Genomic DNA, 15,681 nt, shown 5'->3' on the forward strand with positions numbered 1-15,681 from the left:
CCGGTGCTAGCGTCCGGCTGTGCCTGCACTCTGTTTCGCATGCCCACACGGGCCCTCGTCGCTCGATGTCGCCCGTGCTGCTCCACATGGACGTCCGAACGGACGCACGCGCCCGGACATCTGTGCATGCAGTCTATTTCGCACGCCCACAGGGGCCCGCGCCCACAGGGGCCATGCTTACGCCCGCTCGGCGGCGCCCCGTAGTAGGCGGACTGCGGCAGGTGAGTCTCCAGCAACAACACCCAATCTACGAAACATCCAGATTAAATATTTACAACATGCGTCTGAAGACAGATAAAAAACTTAAAATATACGTCTGAAACATTTAAAAAAAACACAAAAACATTTAAAAAAGTCATTGCAAAACATATGAAACATCCACATAAAACATTTGCAACATATTATGTGTGAAACATATGCAACATCCAAAGAAACACACTTGCGACGTAGTCTGAAAAAAAACAGATGAAACATTTGGAACAGATGCTTGCAATATACGTGTATAATCACCGTAACATGTGCAACATCTCGATCTACTTTTACAACATCCATATAAAACACTTGCAACATACTTCTAAAACATCTTAAACAATTGAAATGTATGCTTACAACATGCGCTTCTGTTGATGCAAAAGTAGATCTGCAAACACAAAGGGCTAATACCCGAATCGATATCCAAAGCGTGCCAGTCGATTTGATCTGTTAATCGACAAGGATGAAGATACGAGCACTTTGGTCCCGACAACAGCGATACGCCCGGAAGTCACGGCCAAGAGGTACTCACGCGGAACTCGAGAATCGCCGAAGGTCGCACTGAAGCGATGCAACTCGCCGAATCAATGAGAACTCGTAAAAAGGAAAAAAATATGCAAATTGACGAAGTCGCCGAAAAGTAAGTAGATGCAAATAGGAGTAAAAATTGGTTTTGATATTGATTGATTTTTATTACATTGTCCCTCAATCTATATTTATACCCTGATCTAAAGAGACATAACCAAATACGACTAGGACACCAAGTCCATATCTAAGGAAACACGTGACTCTTACATGAATCATACTCTAACAAATATAGAAAAGGAAATCAACTCCTATCTATTTCCCTGTCCGCCTCAATTACAATGAAATTCTCACCGACCTCCTTTCCATCGGCATACTTCCTGTTTCATCGGCAGTAGTTTTCAAGCCTTCCTTCATCGGCATCGACAATAACATCTCCAACCTTATCGGCAACGCCCGAGTCTAAATCAACCTTTCCATCGATCACCACCATTCATCGGCAACCATCTTTACAAGCTGATTTTCATCGACTGTCAGCGTATACAGTAACTTTCCTCCTGCCGATTAGCCCACTCTGATCATTTTGACACGTGTAAAAAACGGTGTCAACAGCTTCAGCGTAACATCTCCTTGCTGCTTGGGAGAATAGAGTCTCGTCAGCGTGTAGAGTCCACCAGAGCCAGCGGCCTGGTGACGCTTGTAGGCGGCTGCACGACGTGGCGGGAAGGCATTGGCCACACGACTAGGAGAGGCAACCGCATGCGGCTTCTGGCAGGGCCGACAGCCGAGCATCGCGACTCGGAGGTGACCGCGCGTCATGCCTGGCAGGGTCGGCGGCCGAGCACTGCGCCTCCAAGACGGTCGCGTCGCACCTGGCTGGGCCAGTCGCTGAGTGCTAGAGGCGGTAGGCGAGCGGATATGAATGAGTACATGAACGAACGGATTTTTTTATTTAGAAACGAATGAGCGGGGGTCTTCAGCTGGTGTCGCACGGCCCACCAACAGGACGTCCGGGTGGACGGACGCCCGCTTCCCTGCATTGTTGTTTCCAGAAAGAATAGGAAAAGTTTCTTTTTTAATATAAAAGACACTTAAAAGGTACCCAATAAAAACTGTAGTAGGTAGAATAACTTGTCACCGAACGATCTACGGAGAAATAAGAGTACATCATAGCACACAACATTTTGCATGGGCAAGGGAAATACACACAGGCAAACATCCTCAACATACAAAGCTTTAAAGACCATAAGAAGACACTCACCGCTAGCAACAAGATGTAAAATCTACTTATAGAAAGAACATCGGTCTAGGGAACCTCTAAGGAATACGGCCTCACAGCCAAAGCAGAGTATTGGAGAAAATGAGACCTTACCAGATAATAGACTAAAAAGAGATGTCAAAATCACCACATCCAAAGCTAACCCACTGTTTCTCATAACAAACTGCCCAAATTTAAAGAGAACCAATGTATTTAACAGAACGTACTCTCTCTAGGCCTTTGCCAACACAAAATTGAATATCATTGAGGTGGAGAGACCGAAGAGATTTTATTTCAGTACTATCGCTCCCACCACTTTGTCCATACCGCCGGAAACCAAATCCTAGTTGAAAAAGAACATACAAGATACTAATTCAATGCCACCTAGAAACCGAATACCAGTTGAAAATGCAAGAAATAAAATCAATGCCGTTGGGAAACTGAATCGTAGTTTAAAAAGAACCTACAAGAAACTATCGATGAAGAGAACGAGTTCCACTTCTCTGACTGTTGGTGAGGTCACAAGAGAATAGGGAGACGTGGCCATGGAGAGAAAGAGAACCTACGCGGGGCCGCCATGCCTAAGAGGATCTCCAATGTTTTCAAAACCCGCTTCCAATCTTGATTTTTTTAAGATTAAAAATGCTCTCCAACGACTTCTCATCTCAACTCTCGATCTTTCCGCACTTAAAAAAATTTGATCCAATCGTGCGGAAATATACACGCGCAGATCGAGTAGGCCATTTGGAGGGAGGAAGGGCGTGAGTAAGAATATGAAGTAAGGACAGGGTTCTCAACGCAAATATACAAGAGAGAAATAAAGTATAAAAATGGTTGAGGTGGTTTAAAAATAGTCTGAGATTCTTTTGATGCAAAATTGTCTTCTATCTTTTGGGAATGAGATTTTTGAAACAGTTGGATGAACTTAACAAATATGCTCCCAACTTTTTTAGCCACTTGAAAAATTATACCAATTATATTTTTAGAAACCATTGGAAATGATCTAGCACGTCAAGTGGCGAACTCCAAACACCCGCAACAACTGTTTCTTAGATGGCGTGGGCCATAGAGAATAATTGGGCCGTTTGCTTGTTGAGAAGGCTTCGTTGGCCCACGTAACTGTCAACTGGCTTCGTAGGCCGTTATCACCATCTCAAGTTATTGCAAGCTTGCCCCTCCTGATTTTCTAAAAAAGGTTTCAGCAGGTTTGATCTTTTCCATTACGTGGTGCATTTGGAAGGCTAACAAAATGATATAAGATTCAATAACAGAGATTTGCCGGTGCAAAAGGTCTTGCATCAGACTAAAGCAATTGATTGGGGCTACTCTTTAGTTGCTGAGGCTGACTCTGGTTCAAATTCTTAGACACAAGATCTTCATGTGTCTAGGTTAAAAAAAAAAGATCTTCCTGTGTCTGACATTGTGTGTCAAGGTTAATAATGTCTAGGTCTAAACTTTTTGTGATGCCTCGATGGCTATTAAAGACACCAATCCAAACAGCAAAACATGCATTGATGTTTTAATTCTAACTCAACATGCTAGAAGCCTCCCACGAGGCCATGCTTTCTTTTTTTTCACATGACTATTCCAAAAGTTTTGGATCCCTCAGAGCAAGTATAATAGCAGGATGTAAGCTGACTAAATGCGGAGGTGGAGGAGAGAAGGGGGGAGAGAAAGGAGAAACGGGCTGTAAGCTTACAGCCGGCTTGGGCATAAGAACCAAGAAAGTCTGTGAGAGAGACAAGTGGACCATGTATTAACTGTAAAAAGCTAACTACTATATGAGTGGGCTGAGAGAAGGCTACAAAAAACCTTACAGCCAGCAAGCCGACTGTATTATTAGCCTTGCTCTCAGAGGCAGAAGCACAAGCCCTCATTCTTGGTGCAAAGTTGGCGATGGCCTTCTAAGAGAGGACCCTGCTTATCGTTGCTAGTGTTATGCTTGCAGGATTTCCGTACTCACCCTGAACATTGGTCCTTGGGACCTCTCGTCTCAGAATTGCAAGTACTTACTGAAGTGAGGAGACTGCTGGTGCGCAAAATAAGAAGACATTCAAACAAGCTGGATGCTTCTCTTGCTAAGGGCGTGGTTATTGATGATACCAATCACTTGTTCTTTTTTCTCTTGGGAGGCTTTAGCCGAGTTGTAACGTTAGGCAATATATGCTTAAACATTTCGAATTGGATGTTTTCATCTCCATTTCTTAATTATATGTTGATGCAATGGAAGTACAATTAAAAAAAAACACGTGAGCTCGTCGTGTGAGCAAAGAAAATTAACGGATCGCTTAGAAAATGTCACTAAAACCACCTGTTCTGACACGAACACGATGGATCATCTGCAGTGCAGCAGTAGCGCTGACCTTGTTAATACCAATTTCATTTTGTCAGATGGCACGATGGGATGACTGGATGAGCTCGGTGCACGTTCCAGACTCGAGAGACTCCCTGTAAAACCGGATCTCATCCCTGACGGAATGAGAATGTAGATTCAGAAACCTTGCTCGATGGCGCACCTGCACCTACCTGCTCTGGGGACCTCTGGCCGTTCTGAGCTTCTAGCACGCCCATCCGGCCTCCGTACGCGCTCCTCCCTGGCGCCCTGTACACGCGCGCGCGCACCTATCCGTCCGCGCCCCACTTCGAGGCTGTCGTCTGCGTGCTTCAAGTACCCTGCCCGTGCGCCGATCAAGTAGTCAAGTGAGTGGTGTACAAGTGTCACTCTGCTCTGCTACTAGTGCCGGACGCTCTGTTCGACGATGGCGCGGGGGACCGTGCTGCTTCTGCTCGCGGGCGCCTTCGCTGCGGCTCTCCTTCCGGACGCCGCCGAGTCCCGCATCCTCCTCACGCTCCACGACTTCGGCGCCGTCGGCGACGGCGTCGCGGATGACACCAATCCAAGGTAGGTACTCCCGCAGCACTGCCGTACGTACGTTTTCGTTTGCCTGCTACAGTGCCACCCCAATGCGACTGCGACTGACCACCAACGCCTCGGCTCTTTCCCAACGCCTTCGCCGACGCGTGGACGGCCGCGGACAACGTCATCCTCAACGTGCCCGCCGGCGGGACCTTCCAAATCTGGCCGCTCACGCTCGCCGGACCCTGCAGGAGCGAGATCAAGCTGCTCGTAAGCACGCTTATTAACCGCCATCCGCTATCGTCTCTCTGCTCACGCGCACTGGTTCTTCCGTTCTTGACTTGCGGTTGCTCAGATTGCCGGGGACATCGTTGCGCCGGAGAGCCCCAGCGACTGGGGGCACGGCCAGCGCAGCCAGTGGCTCCACTTCCACAAGGTTCAGGACCTCAAGATCACCGGCGGGGGCATCATCGACGGCAGAGGGCAGCAGTGGTGGGCGCAGTCGTCGCTTATGCGCGCGCAGCCCGCTCCCAAGGTGAGCTTATGCGCCACTCACAGAGTTGGGAGCAACTCACCGCCGTGTCATCTGCAGGCTGTTCACTTCGAGGACTGCCAGGGGATCAGCGTGAAGGGCATCACCTTGCAGAACAGCCAGTCGTACCACCTGACGTTCACCCGGAGCTCCGACGTCGAGGCGAATTACCTGAGGGTGACCTCACCGGAGGACAGCATCGACACCAAGGGCATTCACCTCGTTGATTCGTTCAATGTCCACGTCATGGATAACCTCATCTCCACAGGTACGTGCCCTTTCTGTTAGCCCTGCGTCATCACGGGAGTTCAGCAATAGGAGCTTAATTTTCAGAACACAATTTCGGAAAAGTGGATGTGTCAAGTGGCCAGAAAATTCAGTAGAATGAACACTGGAGAGTGGAAACTGAAAACACTTGCGCATTGCACAAACGGACAAACTGTGCTGCTAATTCGTTAAGCATGTCATATGATTTGTCCATGTTTTCTACTTTTTTTTTCCACAGGTGAAGATTGTGTCTCCATAGTGGGCAAATGCGAGGATGCTCGTCTAAGAGCCATCTCATGTGGACCTGGCCATGGTATCAGGTAACTAACTGACGGTTGCCTCTTCAGATTTTCATTTCTCCACATGTTCTTCGATTGCTAGCACAACTAACAGTGTCGGATTGCGACCAGTATTGGAACCCTAGGAGTAAACAACTCCGTTGATTATGTGGAGAAGATCAAAGTTGACACCTTGTTCATCTCAAACGACGAGAACGGTGTACGCGTACGCACCATCAAGGTAACAGCAACAGCAACTGACCGTTACTCCACCTGAACCAGAACAGTCTACTCATATGTGTGAGGAACTCAGGTGAAAACTCTGTAAAACCTGTGCGGTTCATGTCGTTTTCAGAGTGGCGGTGGCGGCTTCGCCCGTAAGGGGTGAAGTTCGAGAGCATCGTGAAGAGGAACGTCACCAACCCCATCATCGTCGATCAGGGGAACTCCGACCATCTGCCAGCTTCATCTGAAGCAGTAGCACCGGTACACACGCTGATCAAACTTCTATCACTGTCTGTTTTCATAGCTACGATGATGGGCAGCATACGAGTATCCAGTATCTCTGAACTTACACGTTGGAAATCTTGCACCGCCCAGGCTGCAGCGACGGCAGTGCAGGTAGAGAAGATCAACTACATTGACATCACGGGCACGTCAGCGTCGAAGCATGCGGTCAAGTTCTAGTGCAGCGACGCCAAGCCGTGCAGGCACCTGTCGCTCGTCAACGTGAACCTTAGCCGGGTGGACGGGAACAAGGCGTCGTCCTACTGCCGCAAGGCGTTCGGGAGGAGCATCGGCACCGTCATCCCGGAGTCCTGCCTCTCCAAGGAGGACTTCGTCCAGCACGACGTCCCGCAGCGTTCTGAAGAAGACCGAGAAGAAGATTCAGATTCGTGAATCTGTGGCAGTTCCTGCTTGGCAGCCCTCATTTTCTTTGTGTCTTTTTTTGTTTCTTATGTTCTGTTTCTTGCTACCTGCTCCCCTCCTTCTGCTCCTTTGTAAATCTCGTTGTTTCGTGACTCTTTTGGTTTAGTAAAATTTCTCTGTAGGGGCTTCGGCCCCTCCAGTTCGTTAAAAAAAAAAAAGAGATACGTAATTTTGTCACGGGATCTCTGATGCTAGTTGCTTTGGATTTTGGAACTATAGATGTTCGTTACCCCCGCCCCCCCCCCCCCTACCCCTACCCTAGGACTAGTCCTCTAGTGCAGATCTGTGTGAACTGAAGAACCATGTTGCTGCCAACTGTGGTTTTCAGTATTCCTATACAATTCCAGCTAAGACTGCTAGGAGTACCATTTTTGTGTACGATTCAGATTCTTGTGATAGGGCATGAATACACGTTCAGAGCATATCGGACTAGCTCAGTAGGCTTCGATGGACCGATCATTGCATGAATACACATCTTTCTGTTGTCAAGTTGGCAACGCAAGCAGCTATGTTTAGGGGGAGGCTAAATAAAACCAAGGTGAGAGACCATGGCGGGGAACCACGAAACCCAAGGAAAAGCCGAAAAGCCATGGTCAAACCTGTGGCCTCGCCCATTCGCCTCTCCTATATAAACTACACGCCGTTTGGAAGTAGAACCATCAGCCTGTACATTCTCTCGGCCTTCGCGTCTGTTTCTTAGACCACCGCCCTCTACACTTCTCGTCATAACAATCGAGGGCGGTCAAGATAAACGAGAACGGCAGACACCATGGAGAGCTCGAGGATCATCGTCGCCTCCCTCCTCCTCCTCCTGGCCTTCGCGACCACCGCCGAGGCCCGCGTGGTCCGCGAGCTGATTGGCGAGGACGCATGCCGGCAGACATGCAACCAGGTAGGCACCGCCGCACTACATCCCCTTTTTATTGTGCTGTGCAATGCATGAGAATTTTTGCATAGGTCGATCGATCTGGTTGTCAGTCTGTGGATGGCACGGGATTTGCTGATCGATGCTGCGGTTTCTTTTGTGCCGCATCGCGCGCATGTAGGTGCGCTTCAAGAAGATGTGCCAGAGCTTGACGAAGCTCCCGAAGGTGACCACGCCGCGCGAGCTCCTGCTGGCGTCGATGCGCGTCGCGGCGGAGAAGGCGAAGGAGGCCAAGAGCCGGGTGGACGTGTACGCGGCGAGGTCCCACGAGGGCCGGCCGATGGAGTCCATCCTCGGGGCCTGCAGCACCGGGTACGACAACGTGGTGCAGACGCTCGAGGAGACGCAGAAGATCGTCGCCAAGCAGGGCACCCAGGTCGACATGAACACCCAGCTGTCGGACGCCGTCACGAGCGCCGGTGACTGCGACAACGCCTTCCAGGACTTCCCGGAGATGAAGGACCCCTTCTTGGCCATGCAACGGAACGTCTGGCGCCTCGTGGACAACGTCCTCAACATCGCCGTCGTCGTCAAGCAGTCGGGGGATGCGCACGCGCACGGGCACTAGCCGCGTCCGGTTGTAAAAGCAGGGGTGGTGTTGTATCGATCTCCCGCACTTGAATATATATGAACAAGGCTTGGGAAAAATCTGTATTACTAGTAGTGTAACACGGAATTACAGGTTGAGCTTCTATATCATGTACTTCTTGTTCTTGGTTCGAAAAAAAAAACAGTCCGCATCTTGCTTTTTTAAGTCAACTAATTTCAAATTTAACCAAACCTATATAAAAAAATGCTAGAATTTATGATATACTGATCTGCCTTCTTCATCCTCCTGTCCGTGCGCATTTTAGAGGCTTGTGAGCACCATGGTGATTTCTTGATTACGACTTGTTGGGCATTTGTTTACTCGATCCATTGTTGGTGCTGATTGTCCAATCCTTGGATTGTTCTCACCTTGTTGTTGATCGATTTCTTGCTCGTCTCGGTGGTGATCCTTGTAGGTGGATGGTGCGCGGTATGTGGAGCGGTGGGAGGGGAAAGTGGACCCTCGACCGGAGGAACTGATCGTGATCGGTGACCAGGGGCCAACACGGTGTGGCATGCTTGCCGCCTTGGTGCTTGGCGAGAGAGCGGTTGGGGGAGACAAGAGCTCGAGGAGAAACAAAGAGGAAGCGGGAAGAGAGTAGAGAGGCACCACTGCCTTTTACTATGCTCCGATCTATGTCAAGCCACGCAAACAAGCAAGGATGTAGCAACGTCTTCTTGTTGGCACCCAAAATAGGTATGCTCGGGACTAATGCTTATTTTTCTCTTTAAATTTGGCATGCCAACATGTTTTGCATGTCATATTCAAGGTACTAAATAGCGTACAGTGGGTCGGTAGCAAATTAGTGCTAAGGTAGCGGATCACGGATAACGGTTGCTATTGTAGACACTAAGTTTCAATAGCGGCATATGATAATTACATGTAAATTTAAGCATATATATCATAAATAATGGGTATAAATGGACATTTAATTGTACAAAGAAGTAGATTATAAGAGTCATACATAGTTCGTAAGACCATCATTTGTTATTATTGTTAAAAAATACCAATCTCATTAATCTCATGACCACTTAAAACATCTGCATATCGTAAACAAGCTAGGATTATTTATTTATTTATTGCATACCATACCATACTACTGCGGCCACTACAAAGAATGGACTGCTACTAACCTTTTACACACATGTTAGAAATGCCCCATTGCAGGAACCAAACCAATTCAAGTGAATATTTCTCACAAACCTATAATGCTTAACAATTTTTTTTCTTGTGATTTATTTTATCACAACTCTCAAGGCAAATTTCAAAAATTAATAACCTTCGCTCAAAACAAGTCACCAAGGTGACTAGAAAAGCTGTTGTAACCGCCAATACACCAAAAGCGTGACCTAAGTGACTATACATGCTTGTCCTCAATTGGCTAACTAAAACACCTATATTTTTTTTTATGTTGAATCTCTTTTTGTTACTAACATGCTGGTTACCACCACTGTGAGTGTTTCATACTCTCCCAAGCTAACCATCCGATAGAATATATTTGCCTTGTTGTATGCAGGTTTCCACCTCCTCGTCAGTCAGTGGTTCTCGTTAGTTAGTGGATTTCACCAGTGAGTTGATCTCATCAGTCAGTGGTTTTCATCAGTCAACGGTTTTCATTAGTCGATGGCATTTGTTAGTAAGTGGCTTTCACCAATTAGTGGATTTTCATCCGTCAGTGGTTTTCATGAGTTAGTGGATCTCATCAGTCAATGGTCTTGATCAATCAATGGTTTTCATCACTGTAGTTTTCATCGGTCAGTGGTTATCATTAGTCAGTGGTCTTCATAGAATACTTGGTCTTCGCTATATCTTTCTCAAATGGCTCTGGGGTTTTCATCACTCAAGTTACCTTCATTGGGCAGTTGGTCTAAGATTTTGGTCTAATGGCATTCAGATTTCACAAATATTGGCCTTCGCATTGGGTTTTCATCAAGTGCCAAGTCGTTGGAAATTATCAGAATCTGTCAATGATTGCTCTTCAGTGCAACGGTCGCTAGTGTTCTTCATGAACCATCAAACTCCATCAACTATCAACCATTGGTAGGTATTAAACCTCTCATCCCTCTAACACTAACACTTTGTATCTTTTTTTCTGGATGTATTGTTTAATAATTTTACACTTTCATAATACGCAATTAGCCAAAGCTTATTGATTTAAGCTAACCTTTGTAGGAAACTAATATTTATTACTTTCAATACTATAAGTCATATCTATAATCATGCAGGTTCTTAAATAACAGCCTTCACCAGCCATCCGAAACTATGACCCTTTTATTTGAGGGTATTATTCTTTATGTGCAGAGTTTATCTTTTGCACAAGCACAACCATCATTTCTTGCAGAGTGCGTGGTATGTTTAATCTTCTTAATATTTTCATGCAAATGCATTCATTTGCATCATCACATGCATACATACACTACATACATGCATTGCACTGCATGGCCCGAGCCACCTAGAAGAAATCCTGAGTATACATAGGCACTAGGACTCAACAGAAACCTAGAAGAAGTCACGAACATACATGGGCACCAGGAGGTGAAGCTAAAGCCTTCGCACTACCCTCACATATTATATGAAACGATTAACTATCTTTTGTAGCAAGTAGAAAGCCAATGTCTTTTTAGTGTTGACAAACTTACCAGCAAGTTGATATTCGATAAAGCTACAACGCTTAACTTAAGTCCCTAAAAAATGCACCCTATCAACTCAGGTGTGGTGCAGTTTCATGCTACTTATCCATCCTTGGCAAGAGGAACTTCAACGACATCTTCGCCAAACCGAAACAACTTGCCTCCTTCAACACATTGGGCACGAGGGGCTTTGTCGACACCTTCAGCGTCTACGCCAACATCGCCTCCGCCAAACACCTTTGCGTGAGGGACTTTGCCAACACCTTTGGTGAAGCACTATGACTCAACTCTGCCAACACTTTGCAACATGGGCTTCGACATCATCTTCGACCACTACAACGGCTCAAGACCTTTGTCGACACCTTCGACATCTGTTGGTATTTGTAAGTACAAATTAGAAAATAAGAATTCTGCAAGCATACAGATTACCATCGTAGCATTTCACCAAAAGTATTTTAGGTATCGTTATTTATATTTTTACCACGCTAAGATCATACCCGTGCGTTGCAACGGAAACAAACTAATTTTAAGTTTAAACTTGTATTAACCTGTGAACGCCATGTTTTGTGCAATTGCAGCACTTCTCCTGATTACATTGGTAAGTGGGTTACCTGACACTAAGGATACACTTGCAATTCCAGACTCTTGCGGCACTTCGCCGGGTACAAAAGTCGTTAACATGATGAAGAATAAAAAAGTACACGAAAGATCATCCATTGTCATCAAGGAACAAAATATTGCTCCAAAACTTTGCTAAGTGCAAGTAAAATTCGAATGAGAAATAGTGGAACAGAACATACATTTCAGTGGATACGGTTTCAGGAAAAAAAAGGCAAAGATGATGGAAATAAGAGGTATGTCATATTTTGTAAGGTCCATGTACATCACGTTTTACCTTCAGTTTTTTATCTTAAAAAACAAATGTTATAGGGTACAATAATGCAAGAGATGGAGCCAAAATGAACAGCTTGTTCAGAACCCCTTCCATGTAAGACTGCACCCAAAACTCGCAACAAAAATTGTAATGACATCAATTTTGTAGTGACAGTAACTCTCAAAAAAAAAAATCTGCAGTAACTGTTTGATAAACTCCCTATGCCAAATCCTTCCCAATCAACCAACTGCCACAGCTGGTATCCATCATCACACGTTGTGGTTTTGGAGTTCAGACTGCTGCTCTGCAGCCAGTCTATGAACTTCTACCTTGATCCTGCAATCGCTGCCCAATTCTTTGTCTTGCTCTGTCGTACAAGATCCCTCTAGAGATATGTTTGGTGTCATCATCCACAACCAAAATCACCTAGAAATCAATTAAATAGTCTAGAGTTGTGCAAATATTTTGACAGAATTTGATGAGTCGTATAGGTTAGGAGCACACACCCCTTTTCGGGGGTGAAGCTAGCCGAAAGAATCGATGGAGTCTTCAACATTACAGCATTAGTGTTGTTAACAATGCAAAACAGTATTTTTTCACTAATTTTGGTAAATTCCATCGGGGTCGGCTGACCCCAACAAAGTGGCCTAGCTCCACCCCTGTTTTCTTCCTGCTCTGGGGATGTGTTTTCCAACAGGCATTGTATCCAGCATCCCAGTATTGACAAAGGGTATTACAACTGGAGTGCTGTCAGTCTGTCAGCATCTGGTAAAACAAGAGGCAATCAAACTGAGTATAACTCAGAACTGATCAATAAGTAAGAACCTTAAAACTCAAGTCTATAACGCATATGCATAAGCAGAGCGGAGGTTTTGCCATGCAGACAGAAACAAACTGATGGCGATCAGTTGTCTAGTATTCTTTAGAAAAAGGACAGTATGAGAGGAAAATAATTTTCTAACCTTGCAACACCTCTCTTGGCAGGAGCAATGATTTTCCCTTCATCCGTTGAATGACTTCCTTCAGGAAATATATGAACCCATCCACCACTATTAAGCTTTGAAAGTGCCATATCCATTCCCTGAACAAAGAAAAAAATAGCTACAAGTGAAGAGTGAATCTGGTGATGCATCCAATTCAATAGTCAAATGTAATCAAACATACCCATGATTTTTTATCAGAAAAAGATGAAATATTCAAAGCATGAAGGCATTAACATTGTACAAATGGGAAGAGGGCAAAAGGAAGTATGTAAACCCATGCAGCAAGGAATTCATTTAGAATAACTCACAACTGCACATGTGCTAATCTCTTTGTTTAAAAAATAGCACAGCTCCACCTGTTGCAATAATTCTCTAAGCCTGGTGTTGAATTTCATTATGTATTGCCACCATTATTCCCCAGAAGTATAGCAGGGAAAAATGACAAGTGAAGACACATAAGAGTATCTCTGCCCTTTATAATTCCCAAAATGACACTACAAATCTGCTTGTACTGCAAGTCTGACGCAAGGGAGAACATACAATACCTGAGTTCTTGGACCAAAGATAAAAGATATTGAACTGCTTGCTGAAGCATCTTCCACTTTCCAGTAGTGCCTAAAGAAATTGGAAACAGACAACTATATATGGAACCCAAAATGATTGGAATAATAGAAAATCTCTGAACATATGTGCCAAACCATATGGGCCACAGAAACTTAATATTTCAGATTTTGGTGTAGCCTCTGCTCTTAGCAGCTCAAACAACTCTCTGGAACAGTTACCTACTGCATTGAATGGATGCTGTTAGTGATTAGTTTCTATTAGAAGGGATTAGTACTGCTGTAACAGCTTTGAATTGAATATATTTTTAAATCTAGGAGAAAGCTAGCTGCACAAAAATATAGAGACAATTCGAAGGTCCGGGAAGGAACTTCATCACACACTCAGACCGAACAATGTATTGATGTGCAGCTAGCTTTCTCCTAGATTTAGAAATATATTCAATTCAAAGCCTATAAATAATCAAGGAGTGAATCACTAGGTTAATGAAATAACCTGAAATTTAGAAATGCTACCAATAAAAGCAATGTCTTGAAAACATAAGTCATGACTGGTCGATCACCTCTTGCCAGCAACACTCTGTGAAGTTGCAGATTAAGCCATCTACCACAACAGACAATTGTTGACGCTGAATACAAAGATCAACTAAAAATATAGTCCTGTTCAAGAATCAAAATGCAAAAGAAAAAAGGTGACTGGTCGGCATCAACTTTCGCTGAAATAAAAAATTAAAAATACCTTCTCTCACTTGGAACCTCAATTATACCTCTCAACATGTTACCTCTGTCAACGGTTCCATCTCCTGAATGCGAGATAGCTTAAAAACATGGATAAGAGAACATCCTTGTTGACTGATGAGTCAGACTGGATGACGCCCCAAGATCCATCGTCATGCTGGTTCTACAATATCCAGTCAACACATTTGGGAGGCAGGGAGTCTGATGAGAGCCCCCATATGGCACCACAGAAACCCATGTTGTGTGGTATGAAGAAGGTGGCAATTCAGGTCTCTGGAGCTCATTCCTGACTCCAGTTCCTCGTTGTGCTGCAATTTATTTGTATGCTTGTATTTAATAGAAACCCACAGTAGATGCACACGTATAATAATCAGTAATTAGGCTCATACCACGTTCTCTGCTACAAACCACCTCTCTGCATATGCTGTTCGAAGAAAGAAATCGGACAACAATTAGGACACCATCCACTTATTTAGGACAGTCATACTGCATACAAAGATGAAGTAAAATACCGGCCTTTGCAACATCCAAGTGAGTGACTAACAACGAGTATAAGACCAAAAAAAAAAAACAATCCTTTTTAGCCTGAACCAAACATAGCCGCCAAAGGCAAGGCATCGATAGGATTCCAACAGGTGGGAACAAGAAGACGGCGTGAACGTACCTAGTGAGTAGTGACCCGTGGAAGAGATGCTCTGCTCGATCATGCCATACGAACTGTCAATGATCTCGACACCCTGGAGGTAATCCCCGCCCATGTCGACGTCCTCGTCATCGCCACCGCCACCTGCACGCCCAACTAGCGCGAGAGAAGCGCGGAGGGGAAGAAGGACACACGGACAAACTCGTCGGGATTCATCCAGGAGAAGCCCAGATCCGGCATGGAGAGTGAGGGCATAGTCGGCAGCAGGTGGCATCATCCGCGGTTGCTGGCGAGGGAGTCGGAGGAGGGCATTGGCGGCACCTCCCCTGCCCCTACCCCCACCCATCTCCTGTCCCCACCTGCGGTCCCCTGTCCCGGGCGGATTGGAGAGGTGGCGGCGGTGGTGGTGAGACCATGGATTGGATGTCGAGGGGCAGCCGCGGCAGGCGGCGCCGGAGGAGGCGCGGGTGGTCTCGGGCGGGGCGCTCGGCGCGGCAGGAGCGAGGGATAGGGGGAAGGGGATTCACGGACTGGGAGGCGTGCGGGGTTAGTGGGCGTGGGGCCACATGTCGGCGTAAAAAGTATCGCCGGGAGCTTTGGCGCTCGGCTTCACCACGGGTGGTAGACGGGTCCATTGGACGTTTTTTAGCTGTAGAAGAGAGGAGATAACGATGGCAAGGGAAAGATTGATAATATATACTTATTATAAATCACTAACTAAACACTTACTCTGAGCAGAGATAAACAAAAAAAATATGTATATGATAAATATATGACAATTCAGAGGTAGAGATAAATGTTCATAAATGTAGCATAGCTAGACTAAGTAACAATCGAGAG

The 15,681-nt window shown here is 45.7% G+C and overlaps 2 protein-coding genes and 1 pseudogene across 2 annotated transcripts; 2 read left to right on the forward strand and 1 right to left on the reverse strand.

The window, feature by feature from the left end:
• Window positions 1–4,717: 4,717 nt before the first annotated feature.
• On the forward strand, window positions 4,718–7,060 carry LOC136518512 (probable polygalacturonase At1g80170; annotated as a pseudogene).
• Window positions 7,061–7,536: 476 nt separating this feature from the next.
• On the forward strand, window positions 7,537–8,518 carry LOC136518511 (uncharacterized). Its single transcript, XM_066512176.1, has 2 exons — window positions 7,537–7,791; window positions 7,946–8,518. The coding sequence occupies exons 1-2, from the start codon at window positions 7,669–7,671 to the stop codon at window positions 8,390–8,392; spliced, it is 570 nt and encodes a 189-aa protein (XP_066368273.1). The 5' UTR covers window positions 7,537–7,668; the 3' UTR covers window positions 8,393–8,518.
• Window positions 8,519–12,032: 3,514 nt separating this feature from the next.
• On the reverse strand, window positions 12,033–15,346 carry LOC136516503 (uncharacterized). Its single transcript, XM_066509905.1, has 7 exons — window positions 14,863–15,346; window positions 14,588–14,622; window positions 14,228–14,506; window positions 13,957–14,120; window positions 13,446–13,685; window positions 12,880–12,998; window positions 12,033–12,682 (listed from the first exon to the last, which is right to left on the reverse strand). The coding sequence occupies exons 1-3, from the start codon at window positions 15,185–15,187 to the stop codon at window positions 14,375–14,377; spliced, it is 492 nt and encodes a 163-aa protein (XP_066366002.1). The 5' UTR covers window positions 15,188–15,346; the 3' UTR covers window positions 12,033–12,682; window positions 12,880–12,998; window positions 13,446–13,685; window positions 13,957–14,120; window positions 14,228–14,374.
• Window positions 15,347–15,681: the final 335 nt, after the last annotated feature.

This window comes from Miscanthus floridulus, chromosome 17, assembly GCF_019320115.1.
Source record: "Miscanthus floridulus cultivar M001 chromosome 17, ASM1932011v1, whole genome shotgun sequence".
NCBI classification, from domain to species: Eukaryota; Viridiplantae; Streptophyta; class Magnoliopsida; order Poales; family Poaceae; genus Miscanthus; species Miscanthus floridulus.

What these genes read in the sequence shown, in the direction of transcription:
- LOC136518511 (XM_066512176.1), top strand. Translation starts at nt 7,669, where the DNA reads ATGGAGAGCTCGAGGATCATCGTCGCCTCCCTCCTCCTCCTCCTGGCC. An exon ending in GCCGGCAGACATGCAACCAG is followed by an intron (nt 7,792 to 7,945) that starts GTAGGCACCGCC and finishes GCGCGCATGTAG; the next exon opens with GTGCGCTTCAAGAAGATGTG.
- LOC136516503 (XM_066509905.1), bottom strand. Translation starts at nt 15,187, where the DNA reads ATGGGTGGGGGTAGGGGCAGGGGAGGTGCCGCCAATGCCCTCCTCCGA. An exon ending in CACGGGTCACTACTCACTAG is followed by an intron (nt 14,623 to 14,862) that starts GTACGTTCACGC and finishes TTCTTCGAACAG; the next exon opens with CATATGCAGAGAGGTGGTTT. An exon ending in GGTTTGTAGCAGAGAACGTG is followed by an intron (nt 14,507 to 14,587) that starts GTATGAGCCTAA and finishes AATAAATTGCAG; the next exon opens with CACAACGAGGAACTGGAGTC.